This window comes from Pavona decussata, unplaced genomic scaffold (assembly GCF_977016875.1).
Source record: "Pavona decussata unplaced genomic scaffold, jaPavDecu1.1 SCAFFOLD_52, whole genome shotgun sequence".
In the NCBI taxonomy this organism is placed as follows: domain Eukaryota; kingdom Metazoa; phylum Cnidaria; class Anthozoa; order Scleractinia; family Agariciidae; genus Pavona; species Pavona decussata.
The window spans coordinates 2,229,679-2,252,598 of record NW_028145474.1 but is presented as its reverse complement, the minus strand read 5'-3'; the positions used below and the strand labels follow the sequence as shown (position 1 = coordinate 2,252,598).

General features: G+C 37.4%; 3 protein-coding genes across 5 annotated transcripts in view; 1 reads left to right on the top strand and 2 right to left on the bottom strand.

Annotated features, from left to right (window-relative positions):
- Positions 1-22,920, top strand: part of LOC146480890 (uncharacterized) — a 126,573-nt gene that overhangs the window by 54,594 nt on the left and 49,059 nt on the right. The window lies entirely within an intron of this gene.
- Positions 34-5,887, bottom strand: LOC146480894 (TATA box-binding protein-associated factor RNA polymerase I subunit A-like). 3 transcript variants are annotated; one of them, XM_085109266.1, is made up of 6 exons: positions 5,421-5,887; positions 4,429-4,580; positions 3,420-3,955; positions 2,304-2,437; positions 1,343-1,630; positions 34-372 (listed from the first exon to the last, which is right to left on the bottom strand). In XM_085109266.1, exons 3-6 carry the CDS (start codon positions 3,938-3,940, stop codon positions 161-163), a joined length of 1,155 nt encoding a protein of 384 aa, XP_084965392.1. In that variant the 5' UTR covers positions 3,941-3,955; positions 4,429-4,580; positions 5,421-5,887; the 3' UTR covers positions 34-160. The 3 variants fall into 3 exon arrangements, with proteins under 3 accessions (XP_084965392.1, XP_084965391.1, XP_084965394.1); XM_085109265.1 differs by lacking the exon at positions 5,421-5,887 and adding an exon at positions 5,110-5,245; XM_085109268.1 differs by lacking the exons at positions 4,429-4,580; positions 5,421-5,887 and adding an exon at positions 5,110-5,229.
- Positions 6,588-17,840, bottom strand: LOC146480893 (dynactin subunit 4-like). Its single transcript, XM_085109273.1, has 10 exons — positions 17,702-17,840; positions 16,711-16,820; positions 15,772-15,826; positions 14,884-14,938; positions 13,993-14,066; positions 13,768-13,822; positions 11,841-12,218; positions 10,289-10,395; positions 9,084-9,162; positions 6,588-7,398 (listed from the first exon to the last, which is right to left on the bottom strand). Exons 2-10 carry the CDS (start codon positions 16,811-16,813, stop codon positions 7,261-7,263), a joined length of 1,044 nt encoding a protein of 347 aa, XP_084965399.1. The 5' UTR covers positions 16,814-16,820; positions 17,702-17,840; the 3' UTR covers positions 6,588-7,260.

The following is a 22,920-nucleotide window of genomic DNA, read 5'->3' as shown; positions in this document are numbered from 1 at the left end:
CATGTTGCAACCATGGAAACATAACAATCAACAAGAGGTAACATTTTTTTTAATTTCAATTTTTTGGTTGGGCGATCAAAAAAAATGGACAATCCCAGAATTTTCTCTCTTTAGTGGGAAATTGTTTTCATGACAGCTTCAAATTCATTTCAGTTGCAATTTAAGCAATTTTTCTTTTGGTGGAAGAGGAACCTGCTCCATGCTCTCTAGAGGCGTGGCTGACTTTTCTCTTCCGAGAAGATGGTGAATCACTGCTGACCATCCAAGCAGCTTTTCTTTTTCTTGGTGATGCTGTGGCACTCTTAGCTGAACATGATTCAATGTCACTGTCCTGTGTCTCTTGACGCCTTACATCTTTGGTGAAAGGGTTTCCTAAAAAATAAATAACGGTTACGTGACAAAAGTACTTAAGATTGCATGACTCATCCCCTCCACTGAGTGGAGACATGATGGTTGTATATATTTTGGAAAACACATAATATATGTGTCAAGATAAATATGGAATGATACATTAGTGTCAGACTCATCAGCCAGACTTACAGACTCATTTATAATCCCTCTCGGACAAATACTGAATGCATCCGAGACAAACGTGAAATGCATAGAACAGTTGAGCTTAGCCGGAGCTTCAGAACTTTGCGAACAAACTTCTATTTCACTGAAAATCCATTTTCTTTACCATTTTCAAAATTTAAAAAAAGCGATCAATTTGTCTTTAGCCCGGCTTCCCCTGATAAGAAATGAAATTCAAACATGAGGAATAATCAATGTGTTGTTAAGTCACCATGTTTTCATATGTCGCAGAAATCCCAGAAAATTGGTGATTTTGTTGTTTCCTGAACATACCACTACCAGATATTTTCAAGTTTTGTATAAAAGTTTTGGCGACTATCAGAGATGACTATGATAGAGATGTGCACTGAAAGTTTGCCACTTTTATTCTTGAACCTTAAACTAATGCCCCATTCAAACTTGCTTAGTTATGCCATGTTTAAGAAAATAAAATCAGCGATCAACAAATGAAAGACTGACGCTTATATAGGATTCAAGTAAGCTCTAGGTTTTGCCTTCACTGTGTTAAATTTGAAGATGAAAAAATAAGTGACCAACTTCTGTGAAGAAAACAAAACTTGTTTAATAAAATAACTTTTGAACATGTTTAAGCTTTGGTAGGAACAGGAAACAAGTTTAGAGGCTTCTTACAGAGCTTAACATAACAAAGATGTTCCCAGACAGTCAAAATTTATGTTTTCATAATGTCTGGAATGATTGCCGACTGTGGACTATAATATTATAAGAAAACAGACAAGGAAAGCAAAAATTAATTAAGCACTCACTGTACCTTTCCCAAGAAGCCATCTTGCAGCCTCAGCCTTATGTTGAGTCAGCTGCCACTCAAACACAGACACACGTCCTTTATCTGGTATCTGATCTTGACGGAAGTGAAATCCTGGCCACCAGTCAGCTCGCTCGTCCCAGAGCTCCCCCAAATTGCCCTCTTTACGTGTGGTAAAATACAGTTGAAGAGTATCAGCAAATGTCTCCCAGGTTTTAGCACAATTCCAACAAGCAGCATGATCAAGCTTGAGAAAAAGAACTGCAAGGGCATCAAGGTGTCCTTTTGATTGATCTGCAATAAAAGTGGGAATAAAATAAAATAGAAGTGTTAGCTGAAGGTAAAATGATTGTGCATAAAGCAAGAATGAAGATGAAGAGGATGCATAATTTAAGTGCACACAAAAAACCCACTTTTTATATTTAAACATAGTGTTTATGGAACAGACCTCCTACTATTAATTTAAGGCTAAGTGCATAACCAACCTACTGGGCCTTTTTGGTTCTTTCTTGCTTCTTTGGCTCGGAGTTGCCCCATTTTTTCAATGTGGACTTAAACTACTTCTAAAAGGTGGCCCCAGAATTTTTCCCACCGGTTTCCACTGTATTTTATCATTATGGGCACTTTTCCCAGTAACCCTACATTTTAACTCCAAAACAAAAGTGTATACCAGCACACACAAAAAATACCAGGGCTATGTATTTTCTTTTGAGGAAGTCACAGTGATGAGATACAAAACATCCAGCAAATCTGGATTAAAAAAAAAAAACAGAATGCACTATAGGCTGGTTACACAAACATTGTTTTGTTTAGAATAATTTATTGTTGCTTTAATTATTTCTGAAAAAATAATATGTAGTTAGCCCCAACTTTCCGTTTTTGGATTCCAACAGCCCCTGCTAAGATCTGATTTTGCTGCCTAGCCATAAACCACACAAAATGTTATGAGGCACTGTCCTCAACTCACCAGTCTGATGGATTCTCAGCTTGGTGTATTCCTCACTCAGTTCACTGGTTGGATCAACACACAGCAACTCCTCAAGTACATGACACAGTTCCTGCTTATCAGTGCCTTCATTCTTGAGAAAATAATACAAATATCTGAAAAAAAATCAATCCACTAAAGTACAGGATAGTTAGGTTTTACTATAGTCTTTTTTAGATTAGTTTATTAATATCTTTACCATGTATATATTTTTAAGAAAGTGAAATATAGGATATGCAGTTTTATCTTATAAGAAATAAAGACCATTATTATTATTATTATTATTATTATTATTATTATTATTATTATCATTATCATTATCATTATCATTATCATTATTATTATTATTATTATTATTATTATTATTATTAATCCACAATTGGGTGAGCCACTTTAATCCTATCAAAAGCCTGGATTTTCTTTCTTTCCTGAACCTGGGGTGGGGGGACCCCTTTTCCATGCAATGCCAATTTACATTTTCCATGCCATTGAGGCTGCAGCAATGACACCTTGAGGGTGTATAGTATATCCCAAACTGTTTCCTATGAATCTGCATTTAGTGGACTGATGACCTCATATCGTGAGCATCACAGAATTATCTTGTTGTTCTATTTTAAAAACAGCTGCCGTCTTGTATTTCTCGATATCTCCAAAACCACAGAAAACCTTCCAAATTGGTTCAAAGTTCATCCAAGCCAATAAGAAAGAAACAACATGGTGTAAAAATGTGAAAGTTACAAGAATAAAGTGTAGAATTAAAATTTTTCTTGAAAAAGATAAAAGAATCCAAATTTTGGGAATAAATGGGCTGTCAAAGTCTTGCCATAGGAACATCATATATCAAAATTTGATATTTAATACTAATGAAAATCAAATCATTGACAGATAAATGTTAGATTCTGGTATCTAGAATCCATACCCTTTTCAGACTTTCATACCAACATGGTTAAAATCTGTTCCCTATTTTCGACCAAAACAGCTGAAAAAGATTAGTGTACCATTTGTCTTTACACATACATGTACCTATACAGCTGATTAGAGGTAGTATCTCTCCCAGATATGTTAACCAATTCATTTGCAACAAATTTGTTGTGTTACCTGTGTGTGTTTGGATTCTCTGGATTTTTCTCCTTGTATCGCTCCAAGATTTTCCTTGCCTCGTCAGATTTGTTATAATATTTCAACATATCAGCTTGCTTTGTAATAAAAATGTCCCACACTCCATCATGTTCCACTAAATCACCAAACAAAACTAAAGCTCGCTTTGCCTGAAAGTCCATTTGTTGCTTAAGGTTAATCATGGTTGCACCTTCAGCTTCATGACTCCAACCTCCAGGATCCTCAACATCTAAATCATTCCTCTCCAACTGTAGCTTGCATTTCTTCCACGACAGATAACAAAAGAGTCCCGAGTAAGCTCTTAAAAGTACACTTGATTGAAATGCTTTATCAGAGAGTTTTGTCGTGAGTAACTCCTGTGCTTCTGTTGTGTCTGAATTGTGCTTCACTAGGTACATGGCAAAATCCAACAAGAGTTCCTTTTGATAAGGTACACAAATCACAAACATATTCTTGATAAACTGGTTCATGTGGGCATAGCTTCCTGGTTGGTTACACATGACCTCACAACCCGTCTGCAGGAAGAAGAATGGTTCCACAAGTCAGATTATTTGTAGTTGATGGATATAAGCATCCAGGCTGCTGCCTCACTGGAGCCCTGTAGCCTGGGACACCCAAGAAATTGCTCTGGGTCTGAACTTTGTACTGTAGCCTGTAGCATTTCACAGGTTGGGATCCATAACTTTTCAGTTGTTTGCATACAGTGTAGTGGGCTGCTTCATATTTTCAATAAGCAGCAGCCTTGATGATGTATTGTTTACATTTGTAGTTACAGGTGTACGTACGTAAAAATGATCACACACAGTTTCAGACATGTTACAGAATGATACCAAAATGACAGACCAGTGTCAAAATTTCCGAGGCATTCATCATATTACAGATGTAGTGAGTTACATGGACCCTTTTTTGAAAACAATAGAATTTTAATAGAATTATTTCATTAATGATAACTTACAGTGTATTACACATAATGAATATTTTTCATTACCCTCCAAAACAATTCAGGTGTTCTTCGACATACTCCACACAATCCAACCAGACATTGCAGGGCATCATCAAACCTGTGCCTGAGCAGACTGTCCAAAAGCAACCTTGTGAGATACAACGTATGCTGCTGTTTATATGCAGTGGTTCCTAATCCTGCCAGAATTCAAAAGAGATAAAAGTTTTACACTGTAGGATTTTGCTTTCATGTACAGTAAAAGCCCATGAATAAAAACCTGTATTTTTTTCCAAGTTAGCCTCAACAGGTTCTTATACATATAAATGGCACTTAACATAAATATAGGGTATTAAAAGAGATTCATAAAAGGGTTGTTATTTTCCTGATAAAAAAAAAAATACATATACTCTGGAGTACAGTGTGAAAACAATATTAAAAACATATGGCACTTTGAACAGTCCAGCTTACATAAACCTTATACATTTTCTACAATCCAACATTTTTACCATGGAATTTATATATTGAAACGAATTAAGAAAAACTAAACAGGTAAAGTGCAGAACGTAACACAAGGGGTAAAATGCACGTCAACGGTAAAGTGCGCTGCAAACTAAAGATAAAACTGACACTGTGTCAACGTGAGTCTACAGATCATGTTAAAGGTGTCCGGTGTTTTGAGCTCGCACTTTCGTCAGTTAATTTCGGCTGAAAACTTTTAACCCTCACCTGGTGTATAGGAAAAAGAGCAACATTCACGCCATATTTGCTGAAAGATGCATGACTTATAATAGAAGGACGTTTTAGTTTGTTTGTTTGCCAAACGCACGCTCCGTATAACCGCCATATTTTAACAATTGGAGACTTCATGTTGTTATACATTAAAAGTACCTCGTGCCCAGCCTGCCACATTTTACCCAGGGGTACAAAGATGAGGAAGAATGGGTATTTTACTATGAGTTCGAATTCGAGGAAACTCTAAAAACAAAACAAAAAACAACAAAAAGAAATTAATAAAAAACTCTTTAAAGTGTACATACCTTATGATGTCTCTGCGTTGCTTTCTGACCATTTCATGTGCTTACATAGCCTGCGAAAACAGACGTTTCTCCTCGCTCATCGCCGCTGGGGAAAATGCGAAACGTCCCCAAGCGGCGATGAGCGAGGAGAAACGATATGTTTTCGAAAGGCTAGGTCCAAGACCGGCCGAGGATAAAAATCACCTCTTAGTACCCCTGCGGGGTACGCCCTTATGTAAGCTATACACAAAAAAAAACTTTTGAATGCGGAGGTCCACAGAACGCAGGAATTAAACTTGCTGGTAATTTTGCCGGATCTCTCTTGTGAAAGACCTCGTGCCAGGCGTCACTTGAACGTGAAAATACAAAAGCAGTTTTGTATTTTAAGCCATATAAGTGTGTGGTGTATGGTTTAGCCGTTGTCTAAAATAGGGCATAGACTTGAACCATTTTTGACTGTAAGTCTGTACGCGGGCATAGATTTTACAGAAACGGGTATCGATTCTAGAGACCTAGTTTGAAGGTGGGTTTGAAATTTAGAACGTAAAATTAAATGTAAGGCTGATAATGAATTCAGGTAGTTGTAGTCAAATGACGCCATCATGAAAATGGCCTATTGAAATTTAGAGGCCTGACCTGGAAAAAGGATCCCGGAAAATCACATATTTTTGTCTGAGATAAAGTATCTTCAGCTGCTTATGTTTGTTTTTTAAAAGGACAGTGTCATCTACCTTTTTTGTTACGGTGGAATCGTCAAAATAATTGTTCAGCTTAGTTAAAAACAATCTAACTAGTGCACAGAAACTAGTATTAATTATGTTTGACTGCGGATGGGAAGGATGGACATGGATTGCAACTTGAAAAAATTTGCCTGTTGTTTCAAGTCCTTCCTGTGTATTGCTGAGACGTCGGTAAAAACTAATTATAGTTTGTTCTCTCTCGGATAAATCCCTTAAGGTTTTTTTCCCGGCGCTCTAACAGCAATTTCATGTAGAAAAAAGTTTCTTTGTCAAATATTTGAGAAGTTTTGACCAAAATACAGCAAAGTCGCCATGACAACGCCCCTTTAATTAGAATCAGATGCAGAATTTTCACCTGTGAATCTGTGCTTCGATGATCTCGTGTGTCCCAGTTGTGGTCTACTTTACTTTGCAATAGATTCTGGTTATCTGTTGCACTTACTAACACTAATTTTTATTTCTTTTTATTCTGCAATATAACCTGCCCTCATACTTGAGGACACAAACACAAAATTGTTGGCACATAACATTTAGCTACGTTTGTTTATTTCTTAGTTAAAACTTATTGCTTCTTGTGAATTATAGAAGATCGTATTTTAAAATACCCACAGCTGGGTCGCTTCATAACCTCTCCTATTAAATCCAGATTGTTTTTCACTGCTATTCCCCTCTTCATAATAAATTATTTGGAAGCCTTTCTACGTACATTTGCCCAAGACAAACTCGCCCGCAACATAACTACTAGCTCTCCAATACGCTAAAAGTTAACTCCTGCAGATTCGAGACAAGTTACATTCTTGCCACATTGATGGCGGGCGGGAACCAGAACGCCGGAGTCTTGAGCGTATGACTCTAGGTGGGAAAATAAACCAGCATTAACCTTTATCACGGTGATGCATAATTTTGATGTAAGAGAACCTTAAATCAGGGTTAGGGGTAGGGTTAGGGTATGGAAAAGGGTACAAATTGCCCGTCACCGCACAAACGTCTGACACATTCTCACACTCAACCGAACTATATCTTCGCTCTTTTAAAAGACAAGACTGTCAAATTTGGCCAGATTATCGTTATCTGGTCTACATCAAAATTTAACGTTACTGTGAAAAAGGAGAATTCAATAACTAAGATTGTGATTGCACTTGGCCAAGGTTAATATGTAGCTTATGTTTCAGTGTGACCATCTGCTCCTCCAATTCCTGGCTTCCTCGCACGAGCGCTGTCGCAGTGTGTCTGTAATCATACTGCATAACCATTGAGAACTGAAATAAAAGCACAACACAGCTATCAATCTAAATAATTAAATAGGTTCTAAACAAACTGTGGTGCTGCGTCGGTAGGGAAGTGGAAACCAGTGTTTGGTTTTATCACCTAAGTTGTTTTAAGGACGGTGCCTACTAACACCGAAGTATTTTTGCGCGATTTATGACTATGCAGAAAAGGCAGATCTTAGCAAGGGCAATTGAACCCCAAAACGAAATTGGGGGTAACCACGCATTTTTTTTAGAGATAATTAAGCAACAATTGTTCTAAAAAGCAGTCAACTGCAAAGCAATGTATGGCATTTTCTTTCCAAATTAAAGCTTTATTATCTCTGAAAAATGCATGGTTACCCCCAATTTTTAGATAACTTCTGCTTTCTACGCAAAGGTTTAGACCGTGCAAAAATATCCCTGTATTAGTAGGCACCACCCATATGAAACCCTAGTATCTCGAGATGCACAGCACGTATGCGCAGTAACAAAAGTAGGCGCCGTCCTTAATGTAATCTGGCTAGGTAAAGAGATTTGATTGCTAACGTTTCGAGCGTTCATATACTGAGTGGAGATACGCTATTGGTGTGCGCATGGTAACATGGAAAACAAGAAAAAAAAAGAGACGAATGAAAAGCGTTCGTTGTTTCCGTGGGGATTGGGAGTGTCGATTTGGAAGAAGAATTCTTGCTTTAAATTTTTGCGGATTTCTGTGCGGTTACCATGATGTAGAGAAATGCCACCACAGACCGTGAGTGGCATTTCTCAACCCTGTTGGTAAAACCAAGCAATGGTAAAATAACAATGACAATAATAATAATAATAATAATAATAATAATAATAATAATAATAATAATAATAATAATAATAATAAATAATGATAATAATAATAATAATAATAATAATAATAATAATAATAATAAATAATAATAATAATAATAATAATAATAATAATAATAATAAATAATAATAATAATAATAATAATAATTCAAAAAATATGAAAATTCTTTATTAAAATATTCCACACAAATTGCTATTTACAAGTTAAAAGTATATAAAAAAGAGCTATTAAAAACCTATTCAGATTTCACTTCGATTAAAAAAAGATAATATTTTTAAGCAACAATGTTTTTGTAAAGAAAAAGAAAAAAAAAACAAATGTCATGAAGTTTTAAAAAAAAATGAAATTCGGCATTTTAAAATCAGTTCCACTTGATAAAAAGAAAAGAAAAAAAAAATAAACAAAATACGCATCTCTCAAATGGCCCCTTCTGCTGTTTCAATGTCAATGTCCGCGTTCTTGATGTCACGTTGAATTCTTCGTAATGTCCTAGAACCTCTAAGACAGACGAGTGCAGATCCTAACAGTGGGAATGAAATTCGGCTCCTGATCCATGACATGGTTTTGGCATATTGCTCCCCTTTCTTGATAGCAATCAGCTCCGCTAATCGACAATGGGCAATGAATGCGGATTTCTGTGGAGATGCCCGTAATAATAATAATAATAATAATAATAATAATAATAATAATAATAATAATAATAATAATAATAATAATAATAATAATAATAATAAACACGAACGTACCCTACTAATTCTTGATTAAAACTTATAGTTAGATTACAGAGATCAATTTCCACGCTGAATGTCTTAAATGAATCCAGGCTAAAATTTATGATGAAACCCAACACACCTTAACATCACTCACTGTCGTTTGTGGCATTACTTTCACAAGAAACCAAAGCTTGTTGGCTTGTCGATTAACCACAACTCTGAACAAAACAACAATAATGTTAGCCCTTAGTAGTCACACAGTACTGTACCACAGTTTCATAGTAAATTCCAATTTTTACCAATCTACCATGGAAGTGATTTCTGTACATTCTCATTGCCACACATAATAAGTTCTTATTACTTTGTTTTCTCCTTTTTTATTTTTTTTTTAGTTTTTGCAACCTAGTTCCCAAAGCTTCTCCCTTGTAAATTGGGAGGGGATATTTCCAAGGGAAAAACGCCTGAAACGAGGTCATTTTTTTCTGATTTTTCATAAAAGAACCTGTTTCAATTCATAAGCTCAATTTTAATGCCACAATTTTAGCCTTATCATTTCTATTGTTTTTTATGTAAAAATTGTAGAATGTTTCAATTATTGCACTTTTATTATTCTTTACTTTTTTGCTCTATTTAGTTGCACGTTATACGCCAGTTAGTTGCACGTGGCAGTGACCAACTCGAAAGCCTAAGCTCTTTTGGTCACTGCGCACATTTTTCTTTTCACATTTACGTAATTTAATGCTGTCTTTGTTACTTTTCTTATATATTGTAATTTCCTTTTGTTGTAAACCATTGAAATGGTGCATAATAATAAAAACCTTAAAAACCTTAACCTTACAGGTTCTTAATCCATCGTACTAAGAAAGATAGCAACTGGTACATTTACCCGTAATTCTTAGCGTTCGCAAACTCTAAAAACGCTCATAAAAACGCACAGGAAAGTTCTAAAAAATAAAACCTAGCAAACACAATGTTGTTGGTACAAGGACGAAAATCGCACAACAAATACGGCTTTCTATGCGCCTTTTGGCTGTGTTAGGTTCGCAAGGTATTGTAGTAAAACGTACAGCTGCCATATTTTTCCGTACGGCGGATTTACTGTTCACAGTTCCCTATTTTTCAGTGGGATTCTCAAGACTCCTACACTTCGAGCGAACTGCCGCCATCTTGGTTTGTAACGGCGAGAGCAACCTGGGGGGAGCGGGAGTTTTCTCACTCCTCCCCCACACAACGTACCCTGGCCAGGGTCCCCCTCGGTAGTTTAGGCACTCTCCCGGCAGTCTCTAAAATCCCACGGAAAAATAGGGGACTTTGAACAGTCTGGGTTTGTACTGTAGATCAAACCTTGGATCATCATTGAACATCTCGGCAGGAGTACCAGAGTCCATCTCATCAAATTCAGCAGCTTCATCACGCGCTCCTAACATCAGGGGGAAGGTAGGAAGGACAATCTAGAAAATATACCACACATGATTCATGAGAGTGTGCAAAGAAAACGACAATATTTGTTTGTCTTGTGCCACGGAATTGGGGATGGATGTCAAATAATGCTATAAATAGTGAGAGTTGAAAATTAGGTCTCTTACAAGTGGATTGTTTAAAAACCAACACTGAGGTACCAGACTGTGATAATGAGATCAAACACTGGTGAATGCTAACATAACATTACCTAATATAACGTAACGTAACATTACATTTATAACATAAATTAATTTATTGCTTTATTCTAGATGAAAATATTACAACGATGCAGAAAGATTCATACATACCTAAGAAAACAAAAGAAAAAAAAAAGAGAGGAAAGAAAGGAAGAAAAAGCTGCACACATCCTCTAGAATATATAACCAATAGGATTCCACAACTGAAAGCACTTGGAATTAGCCTGCGAGCAAGCTCGGCCCACCCCCAAGAGAGCTTGCTCGCAGGCTAACTTGGAATAAAAGTTGGACCCATCATAGTGAGATTGAGAATGATGTATTTATCGGTAAGTGACACAGGCATACGCGGAAAAAAAATCCGAGTGCTGCTATCAGGAGTCGAACCTAAGACTTTCGATTACTAGTTCGGATGCTCTACCACTGAGCTACAGGAGACTCGTGGGAGCTAAGGTCATTAAACTAGGTTCATGGGACAAACATAGTGTAATTATTTTGCAAATTAAATTTAGCTGGCATGCAGGCGTCTCCTACACTGCACCTCCTTCTTGTAAGGCAAGGATTTGCATGCACCAGGAAAGACTTCCGCAAGAACTGAAGAAAGCCACCAAGTCACCCTAAGGAGACAACCTTTACAGGACCATGTACAAACACCTGCTTAAACAGGAGTAGCCTGCGGCCTGGCTGGTGGTTTTGCTCACAAAGGGTCAAAAGTTTTAGTGGTGAAGAGACACTATCATGAGCGGTGAGAGGAATGAGGAGGACACAGCTGAAAAACCTCTCTCTTCTCGCGGCTTCCCAACTCATTGAGGCAGCTCCACCGCCCAAAACTTTTGACCTTGTGCGAACAAAACTGCCAGCTACACAGGCTATAACAAAAGAGGTGTCCAGTTACAAAGAATAACAAAATAATAACCATGCATGCAGCTCAGGCTGCACAAGCAGCAGTGTTTTTTTGGGATTTAAAACCACGAGGCGCAGTCGAGTGGTTTTAGACCCGATAAAACACGTGCTGTGAGTTTTTTGAACGGCTTCAAAACCATTCCTGGAAAAGCGTGTGTCAATAGAGTTCATAACAATGATGCTGTTGTAAACAGTGGAAATTAGCATACGAGAAAAACATTAAACACCGCATACTAATAAGGAGGTTTTATCGGGTTTTAAAACCACTGCACGTGATGTTTTATTGACCATTTGACAGGTCAATGAATTTTTAATGAGTTTTTGAAATATAGATTTACCTCAGCTGTTGGCATGAAAGATCTGCTTTTACAAGTGTTATCCATACTGCGATCCGGTTTCTTACTTATTGCCACATCAAGTGAGCCATCTTTGTTCTTGTTGTTGGTAGCCTTCTCTGTTTCTTCACCAACCTTTTCCTTCCCTTCCAGTTCATCTTTTTTCTCTTTCTCTCCATCTTCTACGTTTTTATCTGTGTCATCTTTTTTCTTCTCCTCCTCCTCCTTTTCATCATCAGCCTTATCAGTGCTTTGATCCTGCTTGTTTTTCTCTTGACTGCCATTGTCTGTAGCAGCTTCCTTCTCATCTTCCAGTTTTAACAAAGTGACTTTTAATACATTTTCCACCGGATTTGTAAGAGAGAGGGTCACTTGTGCTTCCTACAGACAAAAACAAGAAGATAGGGAATCAGAAATTTCTATTTTCTTATTATTGTGCAGTTCCAGACAATATCCATACTCCTTTCAAGGAAGGTTTTTTGCTTTGCACCCCGCATCTCCCCAAGAAATTCCATTTTAGCTTCATACTTTGCTTCTAAAATTTTGACTTTATAAGACCCCCTAGCCTCCCCCTAGGAATTTCCAATGACTCTCCATGGGGTGGGTATGGATTTTTTCTGGAACTGCACAATCTTCTCTCCATTTTCTTCCAGCTCCAATAGATTTCACTCTGTTATTTTTAAGAAGCTTCTGATGACGAGAGTGGGTAGAAAGGATGGCATACTGGTGGAAAGCTACCAAACCATCAATATGGCCCAGTAACAATACATGGGAGGTTGGTGGCTATGCTGCAGGGAGGGGGGGAGGGGGTATGTGTGGCGCCAAAGGGTAAGGTTTTTGAGACATTTTGGTAAGAAATAGGGTATAACTTTTAACCACTTTGGTCTGAAAGACTGAAAACGGGTATGGATTTTACAGAAACGGGTATGGACTGTCGAAACCAGGTCTGAAAATGGGTATGGATTTTACAGAAAAGGGTATGGACTGTAGAAACCAGGTCTGAAAATAAGGGTGGCTACAAGGTTACAGAGAACAGGAACATAATAAAGAACACAGAAATGGTAACAGTTGTGCTGAGTTGGTTTTGGTTCTTGATCTTAATCCAAGAGGTTTCCTTCAGGTACTCTGCCTTTCTCCTCTCCTCAAAAACCACTAGTAGCAAAATTGCATTTTTTCTGGATAGTGTCTCCAATTACATAGATACACTTAAAGGGGAAAAATCATGCGAATTTGATGTCATTTCAAAACCCCAAAATGTTTGTCTGTCAAAAGAAACATAAAATAATTGTCCACTTTTGTTATAAATTATCACTCTAGTGCATTAAGCCTCTGGGCAGAGACAGAGTAGGTTGGAATGGATTGAAACTTGAAAAATGTTAGGCTGACGTTTTTCAAGTTCTCATATTTTTGTTTCCAAAATGCGCTAGAGCAGATCATGAGTTGTTCTTTTCAAGAATTGAGTTGATCTCTTTCCTCTCGTTGTTCTAAAATTGTTTTGTAGCTATGTAAAGGTCTTAAATTTCACCATTTTTAACCAAACAGGTCAAAAACCCCATGATACTTCCCCTTTGAATGAAGTGATTATGCTAAATTTTGCTAGATATCTAGCTTACTCTCAAATGAAGTGATCTTTTAGCCTACCATAGTTTTGTAATTTGAGCAACAACAAAATGTGTGTGTCAAAATTGAAGTCACAGGCATTATTCAGTTCCGTGGTTAGATACTTGGCAACATAAGTAACTTTAACAGTCTTTGATCGTATCGCAAGGAAATATCTTTAATATTTAAAAATATTCAATTTAAGGACTTTAATGGATGGTGGAAGGGCATGATGAAAGCAAGTGGATTTTTGAAAAACACACGAAAATTATCAACTAGAGAAAAGATTACTGTTGTCTTTCATAGAACAAATAAATATGACATAACCCACCTTTCCAAACTTCAGAACTGGAACATTTGAAATTCTCAACATTGGGAGATAATGCCTGAAACAGAAAATAAGAATACAAGTATTACAAGTATTAAATCAGGATTTAAGGATTGTAGGATTGTAGGATTTTCAGGATACTGCCCACACACAAACAGAAGAAATAGTAATTCACATGTCTTGCAAGACACAAAAAAATAACAAGCAGTGAATGATTGTGCTACTTACATTGCTCCTAGTTGGATTTTGAATTTAATAGATGAAGGGTTAAACTCTGGTTTGCTGAGGTTGTGTTCACATTGCTGTTTAGAAATAAAAAAATAATAAAAAAAAAAAAAACATTTGCTATTAAATGTAATGTTTACCTCTTGGAGATTTTATTGAATTGCAATAATAACCATTGTAAGTAGGGCTTTGTATTGCATTATGCACCTTATGAGGTTAATAAAAATCGTTAAAAAAATTAAATACTGTTTACAATACATACCTCTTATTAACATTGTTTTCTCGGTCTGTACTGTAAGTTACGGACTGAGATTTTCCCTGTTGATTTATGGCCTGCATGCTTCCCGCTTGGGCCATAAATCAACAGGAAAAATGAGGATCCATAACTTACAGTACGGACCGAGAAAACAAGGTTATAAGATATTTATTACATCTCTTAGGTCAATCGGGTGCACGGGAAAGGAAACTTTCAAATTTAGCAGGCTGTGCAGTGAAATATGGCCTGCAAAATTGACCAATCACACCGCTCATACTAACTGTGAGCTATAATAAAATACAATACAATACAAGTTTATTTTATTAGAACTTTGCACAGAAAGTACCATTAAAAAAACGCTTCAGAAATACCATTGGTCAAAACTGGATTCAAGTTAATAATAGCAATGTTCTGGTGCAGTGTCGCTAACAGTGATCAATATCAAATTTCTCCTTGTGATATCAATGCTAATTTAACCCCTGAGGTTATGAGAATTAAGGATATAATCACTTAGGGTGAATTTTCTTGATATTTTAATAACTTCTCCCCAGTACTTTTATAAGAAGAGTATGGGGACACGAAAGGAGAAATTGTCCTTTGATATTAGGGGTCACTCTTTCACTGGCTACAGCACTTACCCGACAGCGCTGGGACCTCTTAGCCAGAAGATGTTTGTGTCTTGGATGAAGATCACTGTGTTATTAAAAATAAATCAGGAAATTTAACACTAATAATAATTACTAGTGTTAAATTTCGAAGGAGAAAGAGAATGCATACTAATTTTTCTAATAACACCTCAAACTGCAAAAACAAGATTCCCATTTGTTTTCTTGAAAAAAATAAGTGTAAAATAATTCTGTCCTATGATACTAACCCAAAACTACTCAATTTTGCTGAGAAACTGAAAACAGCGATCAGCAAAATGTACGATAAACATGCCGTCACATGGCAACTTCTGCAGTTTGTCATTTGACATATTAAAATGTAATTCTAGATCTCTGCGATGACACAGGAAGGATGGAAATGTCATCCATTGGAGTCCACTAAGTCTCATCATCACAAACACCCAATACAAGTATGAGTATCCCTCACTTTTTAAGTGCGAGTCCAGTGGACTCTCTTCTACTTGACCATGTGGTCCATGCAACTCCAATGGACAACATTTCTACCCTCCCTAGTGACTAAGAAACATGTTTTTTACAAGTAGAGTTCAAGCAAGTCCAACAGACTCTCTTCCACTCTGCTCCTGACCACATAATCCATGTGACGTGACATGGACAACCTGTCAGTACTTGGTATCCTAACCGCAAACCACAGCAAGACTTTTGGTAATCCAGTGGACTTGAGAATAATTATACCATTGGACTCTATTTCTGTGAAATACCAAACCACAACTAGACTTCTGACAATCCTGTGGACTACAAGGACATGTGACTGGGGTTGCATTACAACAGCAGCTCTCCAAAATGGAGAGACAGGAATGTCAACTGGCAATCAGGAAATTTATAACCTTCCTTTTCACTTACGCTATAGTTCCAGGTTGGAAGTCTGGCTGGCATAATCTCTGTGGTAGATGTGGAACTAAGAGAAAAAACATGATTTTTAATCACTAAACCTTGATTTATCACTGAGCTTTGGTACGGATTATCTGTTTGAGTGGTTTTGGTTAAACAGTCAAAAGAATGGACATGAAATTTTGTTCATTGCAACTACGTAAGATTGTTCTATTGGTAGATTTGCCTTTAGCTAGTAGTAGTAGTTAGTTAGTAGTCTTTAGCTAGTAAGTAGTAGTTAGAAGTATCATACGCACAATTTTTTTTTATTTCTTAAGTATGTATTTATTTATTAATTTAACAATTTACCATGCCTATTAAAATGTGACTGCGTGATGCAGTTATGAGTCATATGGCCTGTATGTCCCTTGTTTCCATTGGATGCAAAAACTTATCAAGTTGTTATTTCTAACAAAGACTCGTTTTAGTAATTAGCCATGAGGCAGGTGAAAGAATAATAGGACTCACAGTCCCTCACAAGGTTCTCCCACCCAACCCAACCAAATAAAAACAACCTAACCCACCCAGCCCTGCTTTCAAAACAAGTAACTACATAGAAATATAAAAAGAACAAAATGATAAAGGTCGGGCAAATAACAAGCGCATGCAGAAAAGGTAGCGATGTTGTAATGATTGTATGGTTACTTAGTTAGTCTGCGTCCTTCGCACCATTTTGAAAAGCCTGTGCATTACAACAGTATCTTTTGTGTTCTCATCTGGTATTTTCTACTTGTATCCGCTATTGTGCAGTTATTTTCAAACAGAAAGTCAAAATATGGAGTAGGACATTGCTTTTCATGGTTGAATACAGCTCTTAAGATTTACTGACAACTGTCAAATTTCATTCTTACTTTGGGAATATCATTAGTTTCATTCTAAACCGGCCGCCAAAAGCATGACTTATTTTAATACCTTCTTCAAGAATCAAAGGCTTGTTATAGAATTCTTCAGCTAGTGTTTCCACTTCTTCAACAGCTTCGCTGGGATTCTTTAATGTTACTTCTTCATCAACCATTTCTTTCCTAAACGCAAACAAGACAAATATAACTACAATTATAAATATTATTAAGTGACTGGCAAAGTTAACCTTGAACCAATGTGATCGGCAGTTTTTCATTTATTTTTGTTTTATTAGCTTTGCCTTTATGGTACCAAAAAAACAAAAATCACAATCAATATGTAGACGTTGCCAGGGACATTACAACAGCTAAGTAGCCAATTACTGCGGGCCCAGAAATAAAATATATGTACATGTAATAGAAAGAAAGAAAAAACATATCACATGCAGCACATTATTGGTACGTCTAGAAATCTTGTGGAGTTGCATATTTTCAAACAGATGGTTTTAAATGTTTGAGGGTTGTCCGGATTGTAGTTCATTCTGACAGCATGAGAGTAGTAGTCATAGAGGAGAGATTTCAAACTAGTAAGAGTAGCATTAGCTAAGTCCAGTCTGCCAGTGAGTAAGTTCCAGATTCTGGTTGTTTCTAATAAGAAAAGATTTCTGATATGTTGTAGTTCTACATCTCTTGGGGACAAAGATGGGAAAGCTAGCCCCTTGTGTATGACCTGCGGGAGGCCCTGACATGTGGGGTAAATGCAGGGGCTGATCAGCGTTTCTCGCATTTGCATTTGTGTTGCTTTAGCTAATCATTGCAGATAATTTAATGCCAATCTTTGCATATTCTGGCTCCCTCCCCTCCCCTCCCTCTTGGTGTAAGGGTGCAGGTGAGTGTGGTTTTTCACTGAATTCCTTTCAGTGTAACAGTGCCTGTTGGTTGGCTGCTGCATGCTGGGAAGGTTTCAGCTTGCAGGGATACCTCTGTGCTCTGCCTGGACTGCGTCAGGTCCCCAGCCAACACCATTAATCAACATAACACTAAACACATAAAGTTGTACAAACCTTGCATTGCGTGCATGAAAACAGATGGAAGCCTTGAAAGAAACAGCATGCTTACAGTTGATGCTAGTCCGAGAATGGAGTAACTCAAAGCTGCAGCAGCAAATGCCAGAACCAGAGCTGCTCTACTGCCAAAAATGTCTCCAAATCTTCCAAATATTGGCCCACCACACAGCTGAACCACCGCAAATGTAGTTTGAAGGTAACCAAACACCACTGGGTCAGCTCCAAGTTTCTTGGATAAATACTGAAATCAAGGACAGATTGATTAAGTTTCAGTTCATCAGTTTTATTGGGAAACATAGCATAATTTAAGAAAAATAATGTTTACTTAGTAACTAAAGACATTTCCCAAAGGGGAGAGCTAATTAAGACACAAGGACCCATGCGAGGTGTTTCCCCACAAATATATGTATATAAACTATACATGTATAAAATTGGTAATTAAAAAAACCTTTTTAGAAGCATATAGAAATACCCATGCACTATTAAAAAAAGTACAAGCTGTAGGAGAGAAAATAAGTTATTGCGAAAGGAAAAGTCCTTAACTGAGGACCAAAATTACAAGTAATATTATTGAGAGGTATTATGCGAGGGAATGTTGCATAAATTCCCTGTTGTTGTTGGTGTCATTTGTTTGGCCACATTTAGAAAATTATTAAAAACAGGATCATAAGATAATGCAATTTCCTGGTTTTAATTGGTTTATCATCCATGGGACTTTCTTGCAAAATGAAATCAGCAAGATCACATAATTTTTCTTGGTTGCTTTTATTGAAACAATAATTATTCAATCCACTCCTGCTAAATGTTGGGCATGGGATGATTATAACCAACAAGGACTGAGTTGGCTATCTATCATCTTACATCCAACACGCACTGAGTTCCCCCCACCCCCCACTCCTAAGCAAATACAAACACTCAAGGCAAAATTTGACAAAAAGGGAATTAAATGTAAATTACATGTATTAGCTGCATAAATATTTTACAAAGAACTTATTTTATAACATCAAATTGCTCTTACAAGACCAGGAAGAAAGTTCTAAGGTTCTAGTTCTAAGTTGTGTAATCACACCCTCTCTATGTGATGTCATCCCTACAGACTGTAGGAGTGATACACTGAAATTAGCAGGACATTAGGGATGTACCATTAGAAATGTGAAGGGGGGAGAGGGAATCCATAAACAGGAAAAAAAATCATGCAATACTAAAATGTAAGGCAAAAGAACCCTGCATTGCAATGGAAAACGAGCAAAGGTTTTGAAGGTTGGGAAGAAAATCTTGCACCCCTGATGGTTCTTGAAAAGATGACACACCTAAATCCAGAAAGTCCTTCCCCCCCCCCCCCCCCTTCCCCCCACTTCACATTTGTAATGGTGCATTCCTATTGCCTTGATCTCCTTAGTCATCCTTCCAAAGCTCTATTAATTGGTTAACTTCCCTCTTTGTTCATTTAATAATATTAATGGTTACCTGTTTATTATGTAGGTCTGTCCAAACAGTGCTATTGAAAATGTATGATTGAGATTGACATTGATTGAGTGGAAACAGAGGCTGGTGTTAGCTTAACAGTTGTGCGAGCAAGTATACCCGATCAATTTTCAGAACAAGAAAGTTTATTAACAATTACTGACAGATTGTACCATTGTACAACATTTTAAATTCTTTGATGTATACATGCAATTGGTAACTGGTTTCATGGTGTAGACAGAGATATACAATGCCGCCTGTAAATGAGATCCAGGCGTTTATAGGTGGTTTGCATTGCCGCCATGTTGGTGGACAAAAGAAAAGAAAATTTGCTCACATAGTTTGCATAAAAATGGAGGTTAACTCCCAAAGGAGAAATATCTTATTGTTCCTGTCCACAAACAGCCACCATGACGTCACATGCAAACCATCAATTGAACAGAACTTCAAAATGTCAACGTGTAGAAAGAGCGAAAATGAAGCCAATATATAATTTGTAAAATGGGACACTTTTCATTGCATAATGTTAGGACAGCTGATTTATGATATCATGCCTTGAATAAATTAATTCCTCTTCTGTCTTTTTCTCCCAGACTACACTAAGTGTGTATTGACAAAAACTCAGCATTTTCTGTTTGATTTTTCAGTTCGATCAGATCTTAGATCTTATCAGGCTTCAACAAAGTGAGGAAGCTTTGCTTGAGCTCATTAACATCCTGACTTGTTACTCTCTCTTACCGGCAGGACTCCGATCTGGACCCAGAAACAGGACGAATAAAGAACTGCGTTTAAATGTGTGTTGAAAAGAAGCCATTTCCGATTATGCCTAAAATCCACCGCGGTTTTCATGCTCGTATCCGAGATAGTAACCATTTGATCTTTGTCTGAGCTGATTTCTCCATTCATGTCAATTCTCTTGCGAACATCAGAGTCTAGGGACATGTTCCACTGAAGTAAAGACTCGTGGAAAAGCGGCTTTGAATCACTTTGATGTGGATGTAGGAGCCAAGTTGTCTGAAGGTCGGTATGGAACAACTTGCCATGTCACCGGGTGAAGAATGTTGTAGAATCCACTATCAGTTAGGTCAGCGGAAATAAGCACAAGGACACGTGGAGCAATTCTACAGGGTCTTCCATCTCGTCACCCGATTCACTCGACTCCAATGGGTAACAGCCGCTGAAAATGCACCATCGTACGCGGCTACCAGCCGTGTATCGTACGACTATAGTATATTACCCATAACGCACTGCACAACGCGACGTAACCCATCGTATACGATTACCGGGTAAATATGTATTGGTTAGGCTGGACTGAGAAGCGGTTCCCGAAGTTACAAAATTTGATCAATTTTACGTTGGAAATAAACGTAGTGATGCTTACAATCAAAAATACATCATTTTAGCCCTTATTTTGCTCCGCAAACCATCTCTAAATGTATTCCCGTAACCCATCGTATACGATGACCGGGTAAATTTGTATTGGTTAGGCTGGACTGAGAAGCAGTTCCCGAAGTTACAAAATTTGATCAATTTTACGTCGGAAATAAACGAAGTGATGCTTACTATCAAAAATAAGTCACTTTAGCCCCTATTTTGCTCCGCAAATTATCTTGAAATATATTCCCGTAAGCCATCGTATACGATGACCGGGTAAATTTGTATTGGCTACGCTGGACTGAGAAGCCGTTTCGAGAAGTGGCGAGATTTGATTAATTTTACGTCGGAGATAAACGTAATGCTGCTTACGAACAAAAATAAATCATTTTAGCCCTTATTTTGCTCCGCAAACCATCTCTAAATGTATTCCCGTAAGCCATCGTATACGATGACGGGGTAAATTTGTATTGGCTACGCTGGACTGAGAAGCCGTTTCCCGAAGTTGCAAAATTTGATCAATATCAATTACGTCGGAGATAAACGTAATGCTGCTTACGAACAAGAATAAATCATTTTAGCCCTTATTTTGTTCCGCAAACCATCTCTAAATGTATTCCTGTAAGCCATCGTATACGATGACCGGGTAAATTTGTATTGGCTACGCTGGACTGAGAAGCCGTGCGAAATTTGATCAATTTTACGTCAGAGATAAACGTAGTAATGCTTACAATCAAAAATAAATCATTTTAGCCCTTATTTTGTTCCGCAAACCATCTCTAAATGTATTCCCGTAAGCCATCGTATACGATGACCGGGTAAATTTGTATTGGCTACGCTGGACTGAGAAGCCGTTTCCCGAAGTTGCGAAATTTAATCAATTTTACGTCGGAGATAAACGTAATGCTGCTTACGATAAAAAATAAAACATTTTAGCCCTTATTTTGCTCCGCAAACCATCTCTAAATATATTCCCGTAAGCCATCGTATACGATGACCGGGTAAATTTGTATTGGCTACGCTGGACTGAGAAGCCGTTTCCCGAAGTTGCGAAATTTAATCAATTTTACGTCGGAGATAAACGTAATGCTGCTTACGATAAAAAATAAAACATTTTAGCCCTTATTTTGCTCCGCAAACCATCTCTAAATATATTCCCGTAAGCCATCGTATACGATGACCGGGTAAATTTGTATTGGCTACGCTGGACTGAGAAGCCGTTTCCCGAAGTTGCGAAATTTAATCAATTTTACGTCGGAGATAAACGTAATGCTGCTTACGATAAAAAATAAAACATTTTAGCCCTTATTTTGCTCCGCAAACCATCTCTAAATATATTCCCGTAAGCCATCGTATACGATGACCGGGTAAATTTGTATTGGCTACGCTGGACTGAGAAGCCGTTTCCCGAAGTTGCAAAATTTGATCAATATTACGTCGGAGATAAACGTAATGCTGCTTACGAACAAAAATAAATCATTTTAGCCCTTATTTTGCTCCGCAAACCATCTCTTAATGTATTCCCGTAAGCCATCGTATACGATGACCGGGTAAATTTGTATTGGCTACGCTGGACTGAGAAGCCGTTTCCCGAAGTTGCGAAACTTAATCAATTCCACGTCGGAGATAAACGTAATGCTGCTTACGATAAAAAATAAAACATTTTAGCCCTTATTTTGCTCCGCAAACCATCTCTAAATGTATTCCTGTAAGCCATCGTATACGATGACCGGGTAAATTTGTATTGGCTACGCTGGACTGAGAAGCCGTTTCCCGAAGTTTGCTAAATTTGATCAATTTTACGTCGGAGATAAACGTAGTGCTGCTTACGAACAAAAATAAATCATTTTAGCCCTTATTTTGCTCCGCAAACCATCTCTAAATATATTTCCGCAAGCCATCGTATACGATGACCGGGTAAATTTGTATTGGCTACGCTGGACTGAGAAGCCGTTTCCCGAAGTTGCGAAATTTGATCAATTTTACGTCAAAAATAAACGTAGTGCTGCTTACGATCAAAAATGAATCACTTTAGCCCTTATTTTGCTCCCCAAACCATCTCTAAATATATTCCCGCAAGCCACCGTATACGATGACCGGGTAAATTTGTATTGGCTAGGCTTGAGTGAGAAGCCGTTTCCTGAAGTTGCAAAATTTGATCAATTTTACGTCGGAAATAAACGTAATGCTGCTTCCGATCAAAAATAAATCATTTTAGTCCTTATTTTGCTCCGTAAACCATCTCTAAAAATGTTCCCGCAAGCCATCGTATACGATGACCGGGTAAATTTGTATAGGCTAGGCTGGACTGAGAAGCCGTTTTACGAAGTTGCGAAATTTGATCAATTTTACGTCGGAAATAAACGTAGTGCTGCTTA